The 23,878-nt window shown below is 40.7% G+C and overlaps 1 protein-coding gene and 1 long non-coding RNA gene across 3 annotated transcripts; both read right to left on the reverse strand.

Annotated features, from left to right (window-relative positions):
- Positions 1-4,038: 4,038 nt before the first annotated feature.
- Positions 4,039-7,033, reverse strand: LOC135330357 (uncharacterized). The gene is made up of 3 exons (XR_010392334.1): positions 6,973-7,033; positions 4,602-4,756; positions 4,039-4,408 (listed from the first exon to the last, which is right to left on the reverse strand). It is a non-coding gene; the product is annotated as an uncharacterized LOC135330357 (long non-coding RNA).
- A 2,266-nt stretch (positions 7,034-9,299) lies between these two features.
- On the reverse strand, positions 9,300-16,020 carry LOC135330356 (ankyrin repeat and MYND domain-containing protein 1-like). Of its 2 annotated transcripts, none has more exons than XM_064523527.1 (5): positions 15,829-16,016; positions 12,884-13,054; positions 12,076-12,183; positions 10,316-10,447; positions 9,300-9,461 (listed from the first exon to the last, which is right to left on the reverse strand). In XM_064523527.1, exons 1-5 carry the CDS (start codon positions 15,988-15,990, stop codon positions 9,342-9,344), a joined length of 693 nt encoding a protein of 230 aa, XP_064379597.1. In that variant the 5' UTR covers positions 15,991-16,016; the 3' UTR covers positions 9,300-9,341. The 2 variants fall into 2 exon arrangements, with proteins under 2 accessions (XP_064379597.1, XP_064379598.1); XM_064523528.1 differs by lacking the exon at positions 9,300-9,461 and adding an exon at positions 10,118-10,182 and having other exon boundaries at positions 15,829-16,020.
- Positions 16,021-23,878: the final 7,858 nt, after the last annotated feature.

Consider the following 23,878-nt stretch of genomic DNA (forward strand, 5'->3'; position numbering starts at 1 on the left):
TGAGTTGGGGAATTTCAGGTCATTTTCGATGAAAGACAACCATGGGAGAGGAAAAAGAAATAAAACAACCCCCACACCTCCCCTAAAAATCCCTGGCACCTTAAAATTAAAAAAGAAGGAAGACACTGGTTAAAAAGAAAAGTTTATTACCAAGAAAAAATCTTGGTACATGAACACACTCACACTTGTTCCACGAATTCTGAAAAATGTTTCCTAGCTGTACTGCTGACTTTATGCTGAAAAACGGACTTAAATTGTACATTACATAACAGTGCCCTGACGGTTCGGTCACAGAGCTTCTGTACTGCTCCACTGAATGCAACACAACAGGCATATGCACAGCTTCAAGAGGACGACACAACTGTGCTTGAAAGGGTGTCACCCAGAACTGCCAAAAACCAGGAACTAAGGAGGAGCAGTGAGAAGACTGAAGAGAGACAGTAAGGCCTCTTAAATTTACTGCTATGCCTTCTGAATAGATACAGGGCATAAAAGATGCCAAGAATAGGTTCAACAGTTTAAAAAAATGTTTCACAGATTATCTGGATAACCTTCCGATGGTACTTATATAATACATACCTTGGGGTTAATAAAAAAAAGAGCTTTTAGAGCTCTGTTTTTGTTTAAAAGCAGCTCTAGAAACAGTTGTTTCTCACTCCATTTATCTCCAACAGCTTTACAGGAGCTGCAGTGGAAGTTCCCAAGAAACTGGACCTCTATTAAAGGCCCCCCACACAGATTTTTTTTTTAATCAAGTAAACATTTGGTTAATACAGGAATAACCATGTGCCTTTACTAGTCATGATATAAATCCCTAGTCTAAATAAGCTTGCGTATTCTGCCAGCTGTAATCATTGCAGAAACTTAACACAGCTTTTGGACAGATAACAGATCAGAAATCTAATCTGTCATCCCCACACCAAATGAAACATATTAATTGACCTTCCCTCAAGCTCAGACTGTCTTGGCCATAGATTTAGATACTAGATCATCTTGAGCAGCAATAAAACAATATGGAAAGACATTGTGGAATACACAGTAGACAAGATATTATGAACAATTAAAAGGGATTATACACTTCTACAGAAATACATGCATTAGTGTGAGAAAGCTGCTGAAGAGGCGGGGGAATTACTTAACATATTTACCAAAAAACCCCAGTAGTTGGAGAATACTTTATACAGGTCAGAAATTTACAAAGATTTAATACTTATATATTAAAAGAGTAAAAATAAGAATCTGATCTTTATAAACTATTCTGTGGGTTTTCAGGTTTGTTTGATCATTTTTTCTTCAACAAAGGAGCCTGACAGCATTTCAGGGCTCTGTTGTTAGCACTGTTTAGCTGGAATGACTTGACCAGTTTTCTGAGCTTTGACACTTAGGAAAAAACCCACAACCAAAACATTATAGGGCATTTAAACAGTGTTGGAAGGATCTTCTGGATGTTATTTTTGATGGGAAAAGTAGAGGTAAAGAGTACACTAGCAAGTTCTTGCAGTCCCTGCTCTCTGGAAAAGTCTTTTTTAACTGATGGACTGGAAGTGGTCTATGCACCACTAAAGTCTATCTACCAAACCAGTGTGTAGTGTGTAGCTGCTATACTTCACAGTATATTCAGGACTGTGTTTCTACATCTCCTTCAAAATACTTTCAAAAACATATTAAGTCTGCTGACAGAGATGGTTCCAGTGTGTAGCATCTAGGTCACCATTTCAAGTGTCCCCAGGCTGACAGAAGGCCAAAACTATCAATCTGTTACTCTGTGATATGATAATGACCATTCGCACTTCACAGATACAACATGTCTAAACTGGGCCTATCCTTTCTATCTCCTTCCATTCCTTCTATCGCCTTTCTGTATGCTTTTCTGTCTTTCTGCTCCCTTAGGTGTTCAATTTCTTTCTAGTCCCTGCATTGTGTATCATTCTCTTCTACTCCCTGTCATTCCCATCTATTCAGAACTATTCCTCATAATTTCTTTCTATTCCTAGCTATTCCTTACTATACCCCCTTCTATTCTGCATCTATTCCCTGCAATTTCCTATTATTCCATCTGTTCCCCATCATTTCTACTCCCTAATTTCCCCCATCATTCCCATCTATTCCCAGTATATTCCCTATCATTCTCTATTTCCCATTATTTCCTTCTCTTCCCACGTATTCTCCACCATTGCCTTCCATCTGTAGCAAGAATGTGCACATGGGCTGTATGGTTATCATTAGCCAGTGAACTTTTAACTGTGTTATTTTGGTGCATCCCTTGCAGCCAAGGACGCCCCTGTTTTGCATAACTGGTCACCAGATGGTCTGGCAGGGTTCATATGCTTGGAGGTGGTGTCCAAGAGAAGCTGCTCCAACAAAACAGTTCAAACAGTCCATCATAACTTTTTTTAAGAACAAAAGCTTTCCATTAATTTTAAATAATCATTTTCTTCAATGTCAGTTTTCTTTTTTCTTTGTTCTTTTTTTTTTTTGTTGTTGTTCATGTAAACAAAGGTGAGGAACTAGAACTCCAGAAAACAGGAAGAGTTTTGAAGAGGAAGATATGGATGGCAGCTGTTAACAGTCACAATTCAGCAGTGAAGACTCAACACCTCACTCACCCAAGCTCTAACTACTGAGTTGCTCAGATGTTCAAAAGCAAAAGGGAAGGACAATGCCATTTAAGCAGTAAGTGCTTCTGCCAGGCTCTATCTTTAGAAGCTCAGTCTTTCATTTTGGTTTCAAGAAAATAAATAGCATGACTTGAAATACACACATCAAGGATTCTTTCATCTGTCAGTAGTTCCAGAATGGATTAACCATTGAAAACAATTTGACTAAGGAACACCTTGTGAGCAAAGACATTTTCACTGGAAGGTATGTATATATTGATTTCATTAGTCAAACAAGCTCAAATGCCTCATTGGTCTAGGAGTTTTATCAGATATCTGATCCTTTCATATTTTAGGAAAATTCCTAATCTTTTCTCAAGTCAAATCTTTTAACATAAATAAGCAATATATTGCCATTAAAGTGGTAAAATCTCTGCTGTTTGTGGGTTGGGCTATAATTTATCAGATCCGACCTGTGCCCTTCAGCTTTATTTGCTGCTTCTGCAGCATCTATCAAGGCACATTCTGCTCCGAACATGTTTTTTTATTATCACTTCATTATTCTTTATCACTTTGAGGATGATGCAAAAATTAAGCTGAGTGGAGTAGCTGCTACTTTGTCTCCATTCCAGTGTCCTGCTTTGACTGGCCCATGATGGTTGCTTAGAGAAGTCAGCATGCCTGTCAGGGTGCAGGACAGTCAGCAACACACTGTGTGCTTAAAGACAGAGTCTGACCGAACTCAAGCTGGTTGGTTACCCTTCTGTGGCATGCACCGTGCCGTTTTTCCAGAAGCCTCTACCATTCCCCCAGATCATTTTTATTGTTTTCTAGTGGTTCCGATTCACAGTCTTCAGGACTTCCCTTTCTAAGTCTGTTCCCATTTCCATCCCAAACATATGAAAAAATAGTAGTAAAAACAGAGTGTTCTGTATACACGTGTTGCAGTTCTCATACATCAAATGCTGTAAAAGCAGAAGTGTGTAAGTGGGTGAAAGGTAGCTTCCAGAAAAGAGTGAAACTCAAAAGCTTTAATTATATGCAGGAGTGTAACAAAACTTTATGAAAGGAACAGGAAGAAGAAAAAGCACTTGATTAAGGTGCAAGGGAAATCTCCCGTTATTAAGAACAGTTTCATTTATTCCCATATAATCTGGGAAGTACACCACTGATATCTTATCTTGGGAAAACCGCTAGAAGATGTTTAGAACCCATACTGATAAGCATGTATGCTTCATATAAATCATCTCCAGTTGGACAGGCCTCACTCCCTTCACAGGTTTTACAAGTACCCAGATTTAAAAGACCCATCCTGGACCGACTTTTTAGTGGCTGGACAGCCACTAAAAGACAGATCAGCCTCAGAATGGCAGCAGTTCCTTATTTATCTTCACATTTCAGATTCCTCATTGTGGCTCATATGTGAGCATCTCATATGGTGACAGCACTTTAATTTCTTGTATAAATCCACTATGCCAGTCTTCTACTGCTGTGTAGTGTGTGCATGTGTATAACGTGTATAATGTCCTCTTTTTTGTCAATGACAAATGTTGCAGTTTACCTGAACCACAGTAGGGTGGTATCAATGATTCAATGCACAAAGGTCAGAAATCTCGTAGATTTCTATTCTAATATGCAGATAGAGGTAAAGTTTGTACTGAAAGCCCCGTTCCTCCTAGCTTGTTAGATGTATTGAGGTTCTTCAGCTTGGAAAGTTGTATATTTATGATTTCAGTAATGAACATTAGTCTTCAGGAGCATCTTCCTTTTGTTCTGTGCTCACCTGAAAGATTCTTCTCTCTTGAAACTGACTGTAATGACACAATAGTAGCTCTCTTAAAGCTGATGGTTTTACAGACACAGCTATTCAAGTGAATAACTGAATTTTTTTTGTTTAAATTGTAACCAAAACACATTTTACTGAGCCATTACAAGGAAGACATTCCAGCTCAGTAAAACATGCACAAACAACTGTACACACATACTAGTGACTGTCAGACCTACCCAGCAATCCCGAACACTCATGCCTATGCCGCTCCTTCCAGGATTTCCTTCTGCAAGCTTCACTGCAAGTGAAGATTTCATGGCAATGAATGCAAGATGTCAGCTGAACACCAACAGAACGTCCGCACTGATAGCAGTATTTAAAAAACGGTGTCCTAGAACAAAGGCAGTTATAAAAAAAAAGCACAATATTGTTTGTTTGAAGTTTTTTCTTAGTCTGACAACGTTTGTTCATCACAGTAAAATTATATCAAAATGGCTCACAATATAGAAATATAAATGTCGTAATATTCACGGATAAAGAAACAGGAGACCCTGCAGCTTATCCTAGGAGTATTTGGGGACCGGGCTGCACACCAGCCCCTAGAAAAGTCAAACGTCCTAGTGAGGAACACTCCCAAGCCTTTACCAAATCAACATCTGCATCCTAGTGCATGGTGTGCTTCAGTTTGCTCGTAACAACCGAGTCTGGAGGTATTCACTTTCAAACTGGCAGGCAGGGCAGACAATATGCGGCCAGAAATAAAGCCAAGCAGGCAGACTTAAAAAAACTGACAGAACCTACTGGAATATTGCAGAGGCAAACAGGGCTACAGCCAGGTCCCTGCAACACAGCAAAGCTGGAAGAAGCAGCAAAGAGTGCTTAGGCAAAGATTTTCAGTGGGACTGGGAAGTAGAATGTTACTAAGTGCAAATTGGCCTATGTACCTATATCCTTTTCAGAGCATTTAAGAATCCCTTACAGCACCGATTTCCCTAATGTGGTCTGAGCCAAATTGTTCTGCACTTATGAAATTTGACCATAACATAAAGCCAAAGGTGATTTCATGCAATAGATTCATTCATGTGTTAGTATAATTTTAAAGAGCTAAGAGGCATCAGAGGCAACACTGGATGCATTACACTTAACACCAAATCAGATTTTGTAGCATTCTAGTCATGTGACATGGATTCCATTAAATGCCTTGCTAAGGGAGGTAGCAGGCAATGACCCAGACAACTCCTGTCAGTATCCAGTCAAAGCACAGCCACAGTCCAACAGAGGTCTTTACAAAAACAATTCATCCAACTTGAATTGGAAACTGCAGCAACTTTTCTGCAGAGTCCCCAGAAGAGAAAAAGACCAAGGATCAGTTCCCTGAGAGTAACAAATGTTCTATGAGAGGATAGCTACAGTGTGGGCACAGTGGTAGTCAGCAGAGGATAAGCCACAGCTAAATAGGAACAATGATATCAAGGAACTCCAGTTACTGTACAGATAAGCTGGTAAATTGTTCCCATCCTTCCATGGAGCCAAGAACAGAGGGTGGCAAACATGGAGCTTGGGTGGAATCAGACCTTTGCAGGGAAAGAGTTTCAGGAGAGAGTGGCAGGATCCCTGAAATAATAAGTTGTCTACCAGTTGCTGTCTCCTTTGGCTGTAAATGTAAAGGCCTGTCCAATTACAAATCATAACCTTGCATATTTGCCTAGGGCTGTATGTTGAGAACATGATACAAGTCTTGCACTTGGAAGTTTATGGGAAATTCCCATTCTTGGGCTATAGTGACCAGACAGGCAGCTGTTGAAACTAATTGAGAAAACAAAACTTGCACAATTCTGGCAAAGGAAATGGCTAGCAATTTTCACTGAGATCTCTCTGCCTGCAAGTCATCCCTAACATCTATTTGTAAAACGTTTGTGTGCTGCTTTAACCTTCCAGATTTCATTTTAGTTCTTGGTTTACATTCTTCCGGCTATTTCTGCATCTTATGCTACTGTTGATCCATTTTGGTTCAGCAGAAATACTACCTCACAACTTATGCCCGCGAAAAGTGCCTCAGTTCCTGACCATGATTCAAATTCTCACTTGATTCAAATACTGAGACAAAGTTCAGGATGATGAGAGTGCCTTGCTCAGAAGAAACTGATGACAGAGTACAGTATCCTTGAGCCAACTATTTCCTCCGTAACTCAAACCGCTGAGAATGCTACAATTCCAAGACTAATGTTCAAACTCTAGAAGTCTTTCCTGATTTAGAGACCAGAAATGCAAGCCACAAAACTTGTCTGTGTCCATTTCTTAGTATTTGTAAGCTACCCTAAGCCACTGATGTCATGAATTAGCTTAAGATACCAGGCCACACTGCTTATCACGAGAAGACTGAATATTATGCAGACTCTCCTGGCAGAGTCTGAAGCTGAAAAGGAATGATGTGATCAGAACAGAGGAAGAAGCTGTCTGTAGCTGACAAGACTGGACACACTAAAGAGGAAACAATTAGAAAAGAAAAAACATGGTAGGGTGACATTAAGCCTGGTGAGGAAAAAACAGGACATAATATTTTTGGCTAAGAACAGTCAACACTTGCATGCAGTGTCTTCCACCTACCTCACTTCTTTCGCATGATGGCTCCCCGATTTCTTCTTTGAAGCAGATGTACGAATATTTGAATCCACTACACCAACATAAAGAAGGGGGGAAAAAAAATCAGCATTCCTACTTAGGATCTGAGAATTAGAATACTAGTCACAAGACACCTTTCCTTAAAACTCTGCTTAGCCACAGGACAGTTGTTGATCAACTGGGCAAACATAATCAATATGATGATGTGTATCAGACACACTAAAACAACATCCTTCTTGAAAGTAAGATTATGAAAAATGTGAGACATAATAGTTCTAGGTAACATTGCCTTCTACTCCTCATTTGGATATTTTTCACAGTGAATATATGAAACATTTTTCAGATTATAGTGGTATTGGGAGATCTAGAGTCTAAGCCTGGCTTCACCACGTATTTGAGCACTACTCAGGAAGTCATTCAAATGACCTTAATTTACATATTTATTGTCACCACTCTAGGAGTAGAAGAGCATTAATACAGTGGGAATCCCAGGAAAGGACCTGGGAGCAAGTTACCACGGGGAATGGACATATGCTAGCTGTCCACAGTCACCATTGAATGCACACTGCTACCTGCACTAAATACAAAGCAATTCAAAGGTCCATCTGTGAAAGAGGAACAAGCTCACTCAATTACTCCATAACACGTGGTAACAGATCTTGTATAGGAATTCACGAGGAAGCAGTGGATAGGCACTAAGCTTATATTCAAAATTTCCTTCACAGTGACTTGTTCATTCTCTTTAACGTTTGTAGAACCCCTACATCTCCTCACTGCTTATGTAGGACTGGTTTTGCACAGTATCATCCCTGCTTAATCCTGGCACAGGAGATGTCCATATTAAACAGTCTAGTTGTTCCGATTATCTGTTCAGTGAGCACTCATCAAGTTAACTAAAACAAATTTTCTTCAAGGGAGAAGCTGCCGTCATTTTGCAGGGCTCCCCTCCTCTCCCAGCACTTCTGGGAACACAGGAAAGCTTCCTGAAAATGGAAAGACTGCTAGAGGGCACTGTTTGGCCACTATTAAGTTTCTCTGTTTCCCACACTGCTCCCTATTAGTGCCAGCAAGGAGCATATTAAACCCAAGATGCAAAAGCCTAAGGCAGACCAGAGCAAGACAGGAAAGAAGTAAGATACCTGGAGAATGCTGACCAAGGCTGGCCAGTGATTACAACTGCTAATTGTTTAAATTGCATTTCCTATTTGAGGATCAGTTGCGATTGCAAGCCAAAGAATAACAATTTTACTATCCACACAGAACACTGCAGCGGGATGCAGAAAACCACATTAGCTCCAAGTAGGCTGCTCTGCCAGTGAGATACAGTGATGGATCCCACAGTCACAGGACTGTAGTAGCAATGAGCTGTACCCCACCTTAGGAATGGAGGTACCATGTTGCACTTTCTCAAGTAGCTTGAATGTGGCTGCTCTACTGCAAGGTGCCCAAGACTCACCATTACTTTTGTTCTTTTCAGAACATCTACTGTTTATGTCCCAGAGGCAAGCAATCTGCAGTATAACTTGGCTTTCCTTCCCATCCCTGTAGTTTCCTAGTTTAATATATTAAGTAATTCTCTATCTATTTTTTGCACTATTGAACAAATGATTCTCTCAAGAACCAAACCACTTAATCTCTGACGCTGCTAAGAAACAAAGATTCTTTGTCATGTAAATTTTCTTATTCACAATAAAGCTACCAAAAAAATTACTTATATGACCCAAAGGCAGATTCATTTCTAATTAGAAACTGTTACAGCATCGCAGACCATTTCAAAATTTTTTTTAAACAAATACATCCCCTGCCACCACCCCAAAAAAAACTGGGCAGAAAATTCTTAGTTCTACTTCATAGGAAGATTCTTTTTATAAGGGGTTAAATAATGATTAAGGATGACTTTAATAAGTGGTTAACCCTTTATTTTGAAGTTTGACTGATCAGTAATTTATTATCATAGCTTATAACATACCTAAATTTATTATCTACTATATATATATATCTCATAACAGCTTTTCCTGTTTTGATTGTAGCCTCATGGAAACACACGTTACTTCCATTTTTAATGGCTGGATGTAGAATTACAGCTAACTCTTTACAAACCAATTATGAACAGAATCTTACTATAAAATGTGACAACAGGGATTGCCTTCACAGGCAAAACTACTAGAGGTATTCAGTCTTCGGGTGGTCATAAGTTTGGCAGCAAATGAAATGAGTCTCAAGACAAATGAAGGGAAAAGTAAATTTTCAGTGAAAGCTTCTGAAGAAGGCCCTAGACAAATCCTAAGGACACAAGAGGCTGTTTGTTCTGATGAATGCAAAGAACACGGTATCTTCAGTTACGGGAACTGAAGTCATACCTGATAATATTCAAAATAGGCATAGTCGACAGCTGTTCCCACTGCTTTTTGCTGTCCTTCCCTAAGAGTAACTGGTGCAAGGATATCCGCGCCAGCTTCAAGCAGCTTATCAACCTGAAAAAAGAAAGCAAAACATTTGACATCCAGCTTTCTAACTATACTGTGTCCATGCCACAGTTAGAGACAGGGCTGAATATCAGAGCTTAACCTCGATTTGTGTGGCTACTCTGTACCAAATTGTGCATTTCTTCTGCCACTGGAGAGCCGTTGATGGACTGTTAAATCTACATGTGTTTTGTAAATAAAACCTTCTTGGAGGCATTTGCTATTTGTTTCTGGATATCTCACAACCTAATCTTGCAGCAACAGATGAAGCACGGACAACTAGTGACGCAGGGGTAGAACAGAACCCGGCTGGAGAAATCACCTCCTCTCCTAGTGCTCCTCAACGGCAGTCTTCCTCCCCTCCATTCTCAATGAGGTCAGCTCTGTGCTTTATGGGACGAGGGAAAAATGTCCAGTTTTCACAAGGCCAAATGCTTCCATTGAGCTCATCACAGGTGAGAAAGTGCACTTTATCAACTACTTTATATAGCACAATCAAATGCAATGCATCTTTCTTCATGTGGATGCCAGCTGTGTTTACAAGCAAGGGAACAGTCAGATCTGACAGGGCCATGGGCAACCCCCCATCTGCTTTAAATGCAGTGTTTCCTCTTCTACACAAGGAGGTTGCCATCACCTTCATTCAAACATGAAAACAAATTTCCTTACAAAACCTCTATTCCTTAGGAGACAAACAAATAGCATTGGGAAGAGACACAAATGAATTGTTCTAAAAAAAAAAAAAAAAAAAAAAAAAAAAAATCAGCTTGCCCATTAAAGAGAAATGGAACTCAACACACCTGATAAAAATTACTGCTTTTCCTGAAGTTAAAAACAACAAAAAACCCCCACATTTCTCTCACCAAAGCAATCCTCTGTGCTTTTGTTCTCTTCTGTTCATATGTGGTACTGACAGCTGTACAGAGGGCACTTCTTACTGCTCTGCTTAATGGCAGATTTGGATCAGCCCCATGTTTGAGGAGTTCGACCACTGCCTGCAAATGCAACAGATAATTGCTGGAGATGCATTTTGACAGTTCCACAGCAGAAAAGTGATACTCCAGCCAGACCAAGATGCTATAGGGTAGGTTTCATAAAATATACTAAAACCACCTATGTTTTACCATAAAGATAAGGATTAGAGAGGTTGAACATTTATGGTCTATTAGATCATCACTCCATTGAATGTTAGCCTCTGAGAGGGGCAGGAGAAGCAGTAGAATGTGTTGGATATGGGACTTTCCATTCCATTCCGTGGGAAGTCCTGAAATTTCATCTTTTCTGTACAAACAAATCAAAGATGCAGTAAACTCTTTTTTCCCAGAAAAATACCTAAATTGTCTTTTAAAAGAAACAAAGATAACATAAGGAAAAATGTTCTGGTTCAAACATTTGATACAGAATCTATTTTCTACTGTATTTGGCTGCATCCATTTCTACTGTATCTACTTCTGCAGTCCATCCTGTAGCTCCCTATTATATTGTATCCAGATGATTGATAACTTTCTACTGAAATAAATATAACTAGAAAGTAACAATACACAGTAGATCTTTTCCATTATGATCTACCATTAATCCTAACACACAGTATAAAACTTGCAGTGACAGAACGAGAGGTAAAATTTTGATTTCATCAGTAACACTGAAAGTGGCTTCCCCTCGCTTTGTTCACATCTGCATTTCCAAGACAATGCCTGACTGAATTATTAGCGTGCTTTTACACAGGAGAAAGTAACCCGAGAAACAGAAATTAGACCCAAACCCTGCCCCTATCAGCTTATTACCTGAACCACTAGGCTACACAGTCACGCTTGCTCCCTTCCAATTGTTCTTCCCCTGGCCTTGTGCTGGCTGGTTGCCTGCACAACGGCTGAGCTTAGTGGGCAGCCTGGGTGCAGCTCTTACCCCCTCACTCTCCTCCCTTGTTTTCCACAAAGAAGATGAACCAGGAGCCTGGAGCTGTATTCCAAGAGGAGCAGAGCACTGCAGACACACCACTTTGTCACCATTACCTGTTTTGCTGGTACACTTTCTCTCGCAGCATGCTGGCTGCTGTGGACCCACTCTTAAGGGCCTTGTCTGAGCAGAAGGGAGGCCATTCCCTGCTCAGGGAAGGTAGGTGCTGACTTCACATATTGCACTCTACTGTGTGAGCTGTAAGCCTCCTCTGTGGAGTGCTGAGCCCCGTAATGCCCAGATCCTTTCCAAGTGTGATCACTGATCTTTTCCTAGAAAAGCATACTCCTTACCCTCAAAGAGCTACATTTTTTTTCTTATATCCAGAAGCAAAGTGTTTTAACATTTGGCTGGGATGATTTGAGTGGGGAGGTAGCCTGTAAGAGAACTGCATGTTCTTGTGATTCATAAAAATGGATACTCTTCTCTGAATGCTATACCCTTCTGAATCTTACCAAATATTTCTAGCTATCGCTGTCATACTACAGGGCTCCTCTAGTTCAGCTCATGCAACATCCACAGGTTTGAAAGAAAAGCAAATTTAGTACTTTCACTGGGAATGAATTATGGCAAACATAACTAGTTACCCAAGTCTGCCTGTCATCAGAGAAGGCAGAGACAAATGGAGGAGTACAACACACGTAAAGAGGAACTCAAAGATGCTCACCAAATCATTCCCACTGGCGATTGCTAAGCAAAGTGGTGAATGGCCACTCCACAGTGTGTTTGGATTTGCCTTATGCATTAAAAGGAGGCGGATAACATCTCTGGCATGCTGTGTAGGCAGGTGCAGAAAAAGGTGGAATTAGATCATAATAATGTTAACTTTTAAATATAATGTATATGTAACAATAATGAACAAAATGAGCAGCATAAAACACGTTCAAGCCTTTCACCTAAGCTATGATCCTATAGCAAAAGTATACCTCCATTTTCTCATGGCTAAGAACCCCAAGCATGGTAGTGTTATGCATAAACCTCTCCATCAGATTACCAAATCTCATTAACCCTGCTGCCAAAGGGTATACGTAAGCTTGCCTCTGAAGAAGTACATCTCCTCTCTCAAAAACCTCTCCTTCCTCCAAGTGCACACCTCGTAAATCTGCTAGAAGAATGTTACTACGGTAAAAACCCAAATGCTCAAAGGTTAGCACATGAGAAAACTCAGACTGTCCAGCTTCAAATTGGCCTCGTGAATAGTAAAACTTAATGGCCAAGTCACTAATGGAAACTTAAGCAGAGGAATTTCATGTGTTAAACAGAATTCTAAAGACTTAAGAAATATTTTTTTCTCAAGTGCTAATGGGTTTTTAATCAGTACAACACTAATAATTCACAAGGTAAGGAGTTTATCCTGGGAATTCAATCAGCTCCTTACAGAGGGATGAAAAGTATTCACTCCCTAGATATGTCATTTGGGGAGTTTAGCTCATAAGTACTCTCTATGAGCAGAACCTCGGATGCCATGCTCTTACCTCACAGTTATCCTCTCTTTCGCATGCAATATGCAATGCACTCCTTCCACCTTCTTCTGGAACAGGACCAAAATAGGAGGAGAAGTACCCTTTTGGTGGTCCTGCTTCATTCTTCAGGTGCACAGTGACACCACGGGACAACTGGGTTTCTCTGGTTTGAGGCAGAGGAACCTAAGTGAAATTATGTGAACATTTGTAACATAGCTCAGAGACATACAGAAGAAAATAAACTGCTTGGTCACCCATTGCTCTGGATGTCAATCATGGACGAGACTTGTTCAGCCTCACCAAAGCAATGGCCACCCTTTTTCTACTTCCTTCTTTACATTCAGATTCCATCTGCCTAAATCATCTTCAGCACTGCACATTAAGAAATTTGATTCCACTGGAGGAATCCAGGGAAGGAAAATTTTACAGACAGAATTTAATAACTTTTACTGGGCCAAATGATACAGTGAGGGGTGGGAAGAAAGAAGCAAGCTATCAGGCAAAAAGGGTCTTCACTCAAGTTCATTCACATGTCATTCATTTAAGGTGCATGAATATAGGCTTACCAGACCAATATAAAAAAATAAAAAATGGTATGTCAGAAAGTAATATACCTGCACTGCATCTGGGCATTTTATAACTGCATACTGTTTGCAAATAGGTACCAAGTCATCCTGATTGCTACTAAAGGAGAAAGTACTGCAATACAAACTGAAGAAGCTATCTAAACCTCCCTGGACTGCAAACAGACATTCACCTTAGCCACTGTCATGACAAGACAAATCTTATCTTTCCTGTTACACAAGCCAACTCATTTTTCAAGTGACTAGGACCTGATGGGATGTCAGGGAGCCCATCAATGTCATTGCAAGGTCACTCAATTATCTTTGAAATGTCATGGCTACCACGTGAGGTTCCTGAGGACTGGAAGAAAGCAAATGTCACTCCTATATTCGGGAAGGGCAAGAAGGAGGATCTGCAGAATTACAAGTATGTCAGCCTCATTTCAATCCCTGGGAAGGTGATGAAGCACATCCTCTGGGAAGCCATTTCCAAAAATACTAAGGAAAAGAAAGTGAATGGGAGTCGTCACCTTGGATTTACAAAGGGGAAATCGAGCCTGAACAACTTGATAGCCTTCTACAAGGAGATGACCAGTTTGGTGAAAGATGGGAGAGCAGTGGATGTCATTTACCTTGACGTCAGTAAGGCTTTCAAAACTTTTTCCCACAACGTCTGCATAGACAAGCTCCTAAAGTATGGCTTACATAAATGGACAGTGAGGACTGAAAACTAGCTGAACTACCGGATTCAAAGGGTTATGATCAGTGGCATGAAGTTCAGCCGAGGGCCAGTCACCAGTGGTGCACCTACAGGGGTCAATACAAGGACAATACTGGTTAAGTTGTTTACTACTGTTTACTAATTGACCTGGATGAAGGGATAGAGTGCACCCTCAGCAAGTTTGCTGATGATCCCAAACTGGGAGGAGTGGCTGATACACCAGAGGGCTGCGTTGCCATTCAGAGGGACCTCGAGAGACTGGACAGATGGGCAGAGGGGAACCTCATGAAGTTCAACAAAGGGAAGTGCAGAGTCCTGCCCCTGGGGAGGAATAACCCCAGGCACCAGTATATGCTGGGGGCTGACCTACTGGAAAGTAGCTCTGCAGAAAAGGACCTGGGGGTCCTGGTGGACAAGCTGAACATGACCAGTAACGTGCCTTTGCAGCAAAGCAGGCCAACAGCATCGTGGGCAGCATTAGAAAGAGCATTGCCAGCAGGCCAATGGAGGTGATCCTTCCCCTCTGTTCAGCCCAGGTCAGACCACATCTGTGTGTCTAGTTCTGGACTCCCCTGGAGCAAGTCCAGCAAAGGACCACAAAGAGGATTAAGGAACTGGAGCATCTCTCGTGCAAGGAGAGGCTGAGAGATCTGGGATTGTTTAGCCTTGAGAAGAGAAGGCTCGGGGGATCTTATCAATGTGTATAAATACCTGATGGGAGGGAGTAAACAAGGTGGAGCCTTACTCTTCTCAGTGGCACCCAGTGGCAGGACAAGAAGCAATGGGCAGGAAATGAAAGACAGGAAATTCCACTTGAACATAATAAAAATCTTTTTTTCCTGTGAGGGTGACCAAACACGGGAAGAGGTTGCCCAGAGAGGCCATGGAGTCTCCATTCCTGGAGATATTCAAAGCCCAACTGGACAAGGTCCTGAGCAACTTGCTCTCATTGACCCTCCTTTGAGCTGGGGTTTTGGACCAGACGATCTTCAGAGGTCCCTTCCAAACTCTCAACTGTTTGGTAATTCTGTGAAATGATTTAAGTACTATAACGTAAAGTAATTCCTCAGGTAACAAATGCCAAAAAGAGCACTTTTCGCTGGTATAGCTCCATCACAAGTAGACAATTATCAAAAAAATTGGCAACCCTAACCAAAAAGTTCTGTACTACCAAAAAAGTTTACTGCAGAGCTATCTTTCTGTAACTCTGGGGGCACAGTGAATGCTGCAGGAATCCAGCAGAAAGAGTCTGTGTTCAAGGAAAACAAAACAAAACAAAAACAAGTAGGCAGGCTCCATGGAGATGAAACAAGCAGGTCCCATCATGTATCTGTTTCTGACAGTGGTCCTATGTTCACTGCTCTCATTATACCTTCAGGCATTTATACTAGACTGCCCACAAGAGACTTTTAACCTCTGCCTTAAACGAGGCATGACAGCAAAAATGTTCTGGGGCATCAAAACACATGGATGTGTTTACTGTAACCCAATAATACAGACCTCCAGTGGCTTTTTTTTTTTTTTTTACTTTTTTTCTTTTCTAAAGGAACATAGTTATTCCAATAGGATGCAAAAATTTCACGGAAATCAAGCAGGCAGGAAGCTCAACTCTCTGCTTATGTATTGTGCAGCCTTCAAGAGCTGCAAGAAGCTGAGCTCACAAAGCAACATACCTGGTCTGGACCATATACCTCATTTCCATCTTCTGCCCTTGCATCAAGATCTGGTGCAGAATGCAGGAGGTACTGTGTTATCTGGACTCCTTCCTCCCCAGGAATAGATACAGCTATGTGGAGAGGGGTTAAACTCCCAAACTGAAAAAAGAAACATAGCATTAGACTCCTGTTTATCGCAACTTAAAACAGTACCAAATATTTTCAAAAGAATAATCCCAGCTTCCTCTTCCCACATACTGTGTCTCACTTTCAGCCACCATGAACCTACAAACTGAGTTACAGGACAGTGGAAAGCTCAAGGTACCAGATACACAATGTACCAAAATCACAACAGCTGTTACCAACTTGAGGAGCAGCTTCACAAGCATTCCCCAGTCATTCATGGGCTTGGCAACAAGAAAACATAATGAGGAAGGAAAACTCAGGGAATAAGGAGCTTTGAGTTCTTTCTATAAAATAGTTCTTTGAACAGGATAATCACTTTAAACAGCTTTTTGTCCATTCTAAAGCTGGTTCTTACTTGCAGATTTTACAGCAGGACACAGAAGCTGCTGCACTCATCTAGAATCCTACATCATTATCAATTATAATGCAATAAAACCTTGGATGGAAGCCGCACATCAGTCCTGGCTCCCCTTTCTAAGAGGAGTTTCTCTGCTTCTGCATCTGCAGCTTTAATGGCAAGGAAGAGAAGGGGTGCTGGTATCCAGCATGCATTGGGATCTGCACCTCGGTGAAGCAGCAGCTGGATTGTTGCCCATCTCTTCTGCTGTCTAAAGTTGACATGGAAAATACCAGAATCACTCATTAGCATCTTGCAAAAAACCTCTAAATGATGGTGAACTAAGATGACTCCCAGGTGCAGACATTAAAAATGGCATTTGGCAGAGACAAGACTTCATTCTTTAGAGCAGTGTCACAACAACTGCCGTGCTCCACCCAGGCAACAATATTATTACCTGAAGAGGATATCTCACCCCTCCAAACTAAAAAGGCAGCACTTAAAAGCAGTTCCTTCGGGTTGCATGGGAATGGATAGGCAAAGTAAGGTTCCCTGCATCTCCACTATTCACTCATGTGTCACTTCTAAACGTTTAGTGTGAGACTTGTTTAATGACAGAAACAGACTGACTCCTCCTTCCTGTCATCTAAGACTGTTTGGAGGGTTCTTTCCTCTATCGTACTTCATTCATCCATCCCAAGAAAACAGAGATACTTTTTCTGTGTTTCCCTTAACCAAAGCTGGAACAAGAGCTATGCTGGACTAGGACAGTGTATTTCAGCAGGCTGATGATTCCATCTGTATTTCCATGGAGGCAAAATACACATGCACACCCCTAAAAAAGAAACCTAACACCATCAAAAAAAGCAAACAGTCCTTGGATATCACCCAGAAACTCTACCACATAGTGATCTGGGCAGAGGCTCCTCTTTTCTCACATGGCATTAACTCATTTTTACTCACAAGCCCTACATTCAGTGCATCTTTATATTCCAATGAAAAACATGCAATGCACACACAATATTCATGAGAGAAGCAAGGGAGGTGGCAAGATGTGCCACAAAAGCCAAATGCAAGGGATGAAGGGCAAGAAGGCCAACAGGGAATTTTCATTGTGGGAATTCTAAGACGTCAAAGTGACCTACGCTGGCATAAAACCCAAGACAAAAATTTCATCATCTTTGGGGACTGCTCTGGAGGCAAAACAAAAGGCAAGATGTGGCCCTTTGGGGGATCCATAAAAGCAAGACAAAAAGACTACATTTCAGGCCACGCGGCTAAACAGACACCTGTAGAAAACAACCAGCACGGTCAAATGTAGTCAAAACTTCAAAGAGTAAGCTGAATATATTCTTATCTTTCCTCATGTCCACACTACACTGCAGGTGTGCATAGCAGACTGTGACAAGCTGCAAAGTATGCAATCAAGAAATCTTGTCTTGTTCAAGCATGAGGTCCTTAGCTTGAACTACACTTTCCAGCTTCACTCTTCACACTCTGCCAACCTGAATTATAACAGAGCATATAAACGAGTGGCTTCTACTGATATGAACACGAGATTTCTATAGTTAAACAAACAAAAATATACTGACATCTGACTAGCTTTTCCTGCAATAGCTGCACCCTTCTGTGAAATATGTGAAATACTAATTGTTGCCTTCTATGTTCAAAGAGACTTAGGAGACTCTGTCTCCCATTCATAGGGCATAAGTGAGACTTACTCTGCGATTACGCCTTCAGACACATTAGCTGTTTCTGATGGTTCTGATTGTTCTTTCTGCTTGAAGATTAAAAAAATAAAAGAAAGTAGTTACAAAAATGAAAAACCACACTTTCAATGGGTGAGTCAGCATATTCAGTCATCAGAACAATAATACAAGTAATAACAGTAATACAAGAGCATGTAATAATAATGGAATTCAGTTAACAACAGATAGGGAAATCATTTAGAAGCAATTTGTAACTAAGTTTTTTTTTTTAAATAAACCAAATGACTGAACATTTTCTTGCTCAATTTCCTTTGTGAGTAAAACATGTTTACAAGACTCTTACAGATTTTCAACCTGCATTATTTTGCATGAGAATGTAGAACTAGGACCTCCAAGACCACTGTTTCCAAATCTTCTGGATTCGTATTCAACTCAGAGGAAAAGAGAAAGCAAAGCACATTTTCCTTTCTGAATCTTAGAGACCGTGACAGAAACAAATCCTGTTTATTCCTAATTTCCTTTTCTCACTCCAAAATGAGAAGTAATAGTTTCACACTGATTTTCTGTGAATCTCTGAGCATCTGCTTTATATACATCTCTCTCTCTCTCTTTCTTTCCTTCCCACAGAAGTCTTGCAACTTTGGTAACGGGCCACCACTTAAACATACTCTTGGAACTTGAACAGGTACTTTACAGCAACCAAAAACTATTCTGTAGTTCATTTCCAACAAGTTTCTTGAGGGCATTTAGACCTGTGTAGCCTCTTCTGAAAGCCTCAGCAACATCCTTACATTTCTAGCCTCCTCTGAAACACGTCCAAGACCACACAGTCCCTACCTGCCTAGGCCCCTCTTTGATTCCTTCTATCTTCTCAGACTGTTTGGCGATTCCTGACCCTCTGCTTCACCCTTGTTTTCATCTCCTTCCCCACTGCATGGTTTGTACTCTTACAAAATATGTATCATGCTCCTCCACAGGACAATTTAAAGCAGGTGCTTCTCTTTTCAGCAGGAGGAAGCCTAGGGTCATGAGTCTTCCTTTGTAAACACTCCCTAAGGGTCAAGAGACTCCTCTGACAGTTGAATTGCTTCTTGCTTGACACTTCAACCATGCCAGCAGGACTCTGTGCTATCGGAACCACCTAAATCCTCTTGTCCTGCTTGGATGCTTTCGTAATTCCCACCAGTTGCCCACTGCATCTTCGCTGTCTTAAATACCTAGCAGACATGGCCTCACATCTGTGCTATTAATACAGTGCCCTATTTCAACTGCAGAGTAAGCTTGTTTCTGCACTGGAGCTTGGTCATTTGAAGTAGGACTTAGTAGTGTAAGAGCAGAGAATACTCTGCATCCTCAGAGTGCAAGATGCACAAAAGTTCTGGCTTTTTCCTAGGGAGTCAACACAGTAAAGTAATTCCGAAAAGTAAACTTACAGCTTGAGACGATAATATATCATGATTCTGACATTTTAGATTAGAAATAAACCAACCTTGCAGCTGTGCAGGTTCCTCTCAGCAATATTACCCTTAAAAGATTCTGCTGGATAATACAGAATAAAGCACATGGAGAGAGCAGATAATCCTTCATCACTACACTTATTCACATCAGCTCCACTATCGAGAAGAAGATTGACAATATCGTTGTGGGAAGTAACCTGTAGAGGAGAAAATGCTTCAGGATGTTATTTAATTTTGTAAACATCTGTACTTGCACATACACTCACGCACTTGCAGATTTCTACATGGAAAGAATAGGCAGCACAGTTTGAAAGTAGTGACAGCCAACACTGTTGAACTAATTCAGGTTTATATTTGCCACACAATAAAAACGCGATACTGAACCATGTCTTACGGGGTTCAGAATGTGTATCTTGGAGCATCCTCAAGTACATCCCTGACCTTCCTCTCTTTTTTATAGCAATTTCTACCAGCTTTCACAGGAACTCAGTGAGGATTCACACACAGAAAGAAATATAGCGCCCTAAATTATTATCTAAATTTTGCTGGACTTTACAATGAATGCCAGCTATTCAGGTAGCTGAAAAGGGCACAAAGAAAAGGGGAGGTCATCCTCCCCTACAGCAAGTCATGCATGCACAGTTTCTAACCACCACCCCTTGCCAGCAAAAACAAAATAACCCTGTCTGAATGTGATTACGACTGGACAAGAAAAAAACAGTAATAAGGACAGGGTCATACCCAAGAACGCAGATCTAGTCCACTGCATAATCACAAACGGAAAACAAACTTGACAGCTAAAATAATCTCTAATGTTTACTGAAGTGCTTCTTTTTGTAGATTATTATTTACTGTGGGGTTTGGCATGATACCATTCATTACAGATATTCCTCATGCCACACCTGCTCTTTTGTTGTTTACTGAACACTCCCTTCACACTTACTATGTAATGGAACAAGAGAAAAATCTAATCCAGGCTACTACACCAGGAATTTCTCATCATATGGTAAAGAGTCATTCTCAGAGTCTTACAGCGGCAGCAGCAAGTGCTGTGTATCCATGTTTGTCTGCTACGTCCGGATGAGCAAGCTCATCCCTCAGAATCGTATAGACCCCATCAAAGCCTCCTTTTGCCGCTTTCTGAATTAACTGCTCTGAGGCAAGTTCTTTGGGGCCTGGAGGCCCATAAGTACTGCGGACTCCACTGAGAATGAAGTTGACGTCTGAAGTAAACTCTGCTTCACAGCACCTAGCAAAGGAGAAAAAAGCACTGATGCATTTAAGCAGCTAGGTACTCTTAGGCCGCTAATGCAATTAAAGAAAAAACACATCAAGAGCAAAACATGCTGCTGGGTAAGATGCAAAAATATGAACAGCTATCATTTTAAGAACTATTTCAGATAGTATAAGTTTGCTTAAATTACAGGCAGAAAGGCAAACTAGTCTAGGGGCTGCTGGCAGCAGCACACAGATTTTGGCTACAGAAGAGTTCATAAATATCCAGCCATCCAACACCTATAAAATTAGAAAGCAAAATCTAACTGCCAAGTGTTTCTACAAACAGAATATTTAGCATGCACATTCATATCTGTTTAGTATCTGATTTATATAACCAGCTTTAGCTATGGCTATAAAATACACACATGTGGCACGTGTTCCCAGCAACAAAGCAAACCAAAACATACTCTGCCTGCCCAAAGAACATCTCCATGTACAAGTATCAAGCTACACATAAACCTAAGGCTCAGTGGGCAGTTACAACTAGCTGCAGACTTGCTGCAGCATGTTTTCTATAGCCTTGAAGTAGAATAAGAGTTAAGACAACCACAGAAAGGTACCATTGGTATCGCAAATTGTTTGTTTCATTTAAAAAAAATCCTCATTGGCAACCTGTCATCTCAAGACTATAAAAAAACTTTTGGAGAGCAGCTGCAATCATGCAACTTATATTTGAAAATAATAGATATGATTTATAAAAATCCATACATAAAAAACAAATGATCAACAGCTACCTGTGCTTATAAACACGCATCTGCATTCTGACCAGTAAGGGGGTTACTTTGCAACAGGCCAAGGTTCTTCCTCAGGCAGCTTGGAGGTATTCTGAAAATATGAAGCATCACACTCTTTCGGAAAGGTGCAAGTCAAAGTAAGATGATCTGTGTTATGGGAATAGGCAAAAACTCCTTCAGGCAAAATATTCTTGTCATCAAAGGGGAGACGTTTATAGCTACGGAGAAATGGGTCCCCCTCAACAGAAATATACGTCCTTTGAGAACTGGCATCAACATATCTGAAGTGTTCTGGATGATCCGAGACAGAAAAATAACCAGGTACTTCAGTACACAGTTTAATTAGATGATTCCTCAGCCACAAGCCAACATCCTGACAGCCATCTGGATAGCTCTCAATTCCCGGTCCAAATCGCTCATCAGAGTTGTACAGCCCCTTAAGAAACGAGTAAGCTCGTTAGTATCAATCAGAGATCAAACAAGTTATACAATTAAAGTCTGGTTTCTATCTCAACTGTTCTGCCTGCGTCTTATTGGTCCACTTCTTATTGGCAGAGTAATAACTGCTGAAGCCATTCTGTACTACAAAGCCTTCACAGTCAGTTTGATTCATTTAATGACAAACACATTAACTTCTCCAGTACAAGAACAGTGGAAGGCCCTAAATTTAACTACATTGGGATGTTATGTTTAGATGAAATTTCACGTAGATTTTAGCCTGAGCAGGATTCTGTTTTATACTATTCTGTATCCAGCTTTGCATTCATTAGCCACACTGCTACTTTTTAGACCAGGATAGATTTTCAGTAATGTTTTCTAAATCAGAAGAAACACCTCTGACACACAACTGCACAGGCATAGAGTATGGGAAAGGTAGCGCAGTTCCCAGCTATTTCTTTTCTTACCATGGTCATTAACTTCAGGACAACATGGTAATTAACCTCAGGACAACCTTGCAAGCATGACAACACATGTTTTTATTTCATGCCAACAGAAGAGTCTCAGACACAAATACAGCACTACAAGACAGGAGTTTTAGCCTCCTTAGAAAACCATCCTAGTTTGATATGACACTATATTAAGCAATGCATGAGCACCGCTTCCAAATTCAAGCAGGCTGATGCATCTCCGGTGTTTCTGGATCACACACATGGCTCAAGGCATATTCACACAAGGCTATCACAACCTCAGAACAGCTATTTGGAACACAAATTAACTGCTTCACTCATTGAACTGTTTAGCTATGGAGATAAAGAACCAGGAAAAAGCACTATGACTGGCAAGAATAAAATTTCAAGTTTGATTATAACCTGAGGGTGTTCTATTTTTCCCTTAGTTTCAGATTATACATGATCTATTCAAATTAAAGTTCTCCTAAATCCATAATTAGTGCCACATTATCAACATTCAGCAAGAATGTTATGTTCTTGTTGGCCAACTTAATGCAAAGGCTGTATGTTGTTTTGTTATATCTTTTGGATTATCTGATGAAGCACTGTTTCCTATTGCAGAGATACCCATGTATCAGTATGAGGGGAGGGCTGCCCTACGCTGGGCACTTTTCAGATACACCTTCTTCTTCTTTGAAAACAAAGAATTATAAACTCTTAGAAAACAAGTTTTCTAGCTTCTACTAGTAGCAGCAGGCCTGGAAATGATACAAAAGAGACAACTAGCTATCTCGATACTCCAGAATGCTCTTTGTCTCCACAGTCTCTTCAAATGCAGTATTTTTCAGTTTCATATTGCTGGCTTCTTAATATGTCTGTTGAGAGTACTGACTAGCTAATGAGTTCTTCATCTAGCAAGGGGAGTAAATACCGAAGACTTCTACATTAGAAACTGGAAAAAGACACTCTTCCAGGCATCAGATTTTCAGTTCTAGACAGGCAGTATCACATTATCTCCTTCAATATTTCCCTAAGCAAAAGTTGCGTACAGTAGAAGTTGAGTAGTTCAAGAGAGCAATCTGGCTTACTGGAGACTGAAGCATGACACTTTTGCTCTAAACAACCCAAACACTAATGGAGCTGCCTGGAAAAAAAAACCACTCAAATTTTCCTGTACTCATGCTGACTTTGAAAGGCAGGGAAATCATGGTAACAGCACAACATTTTTCCAGTTACCTGAAATTTTCTGCCATCCTTCCATTCCCGAGTCCCATAGCCTTCTATGTGGCTGAGATAAAATGCTCCAATGAATTTGGAACCATCAGGCCAGTAGCATATCCCTTTCCCATGGCGATGGTCCATGTACAACTGTCCCGTGTATCTCTGTAATCCACCACAAAGAGAAGGGACAGTAAGAATGATACCGTTCAGAGGACAGAAATAAGTGAATTTTTAATTGCCTCCTTAATGCAACAGA

Source organism: Dromaius novaehollandiae, chromosome 20, assembly GCF_036370855.1.
Source record: "Dromaius novaehollandiae isolate bDroNov1 chromosome 20, bDroNov1.hap1, whole genome shotgun sequence".
NCBI lineage: Eukaryota > Metazoa > Chordata > Aves > Casuariiformes > Dromaiidae > Dromaius > Dromaius novaehollandiae.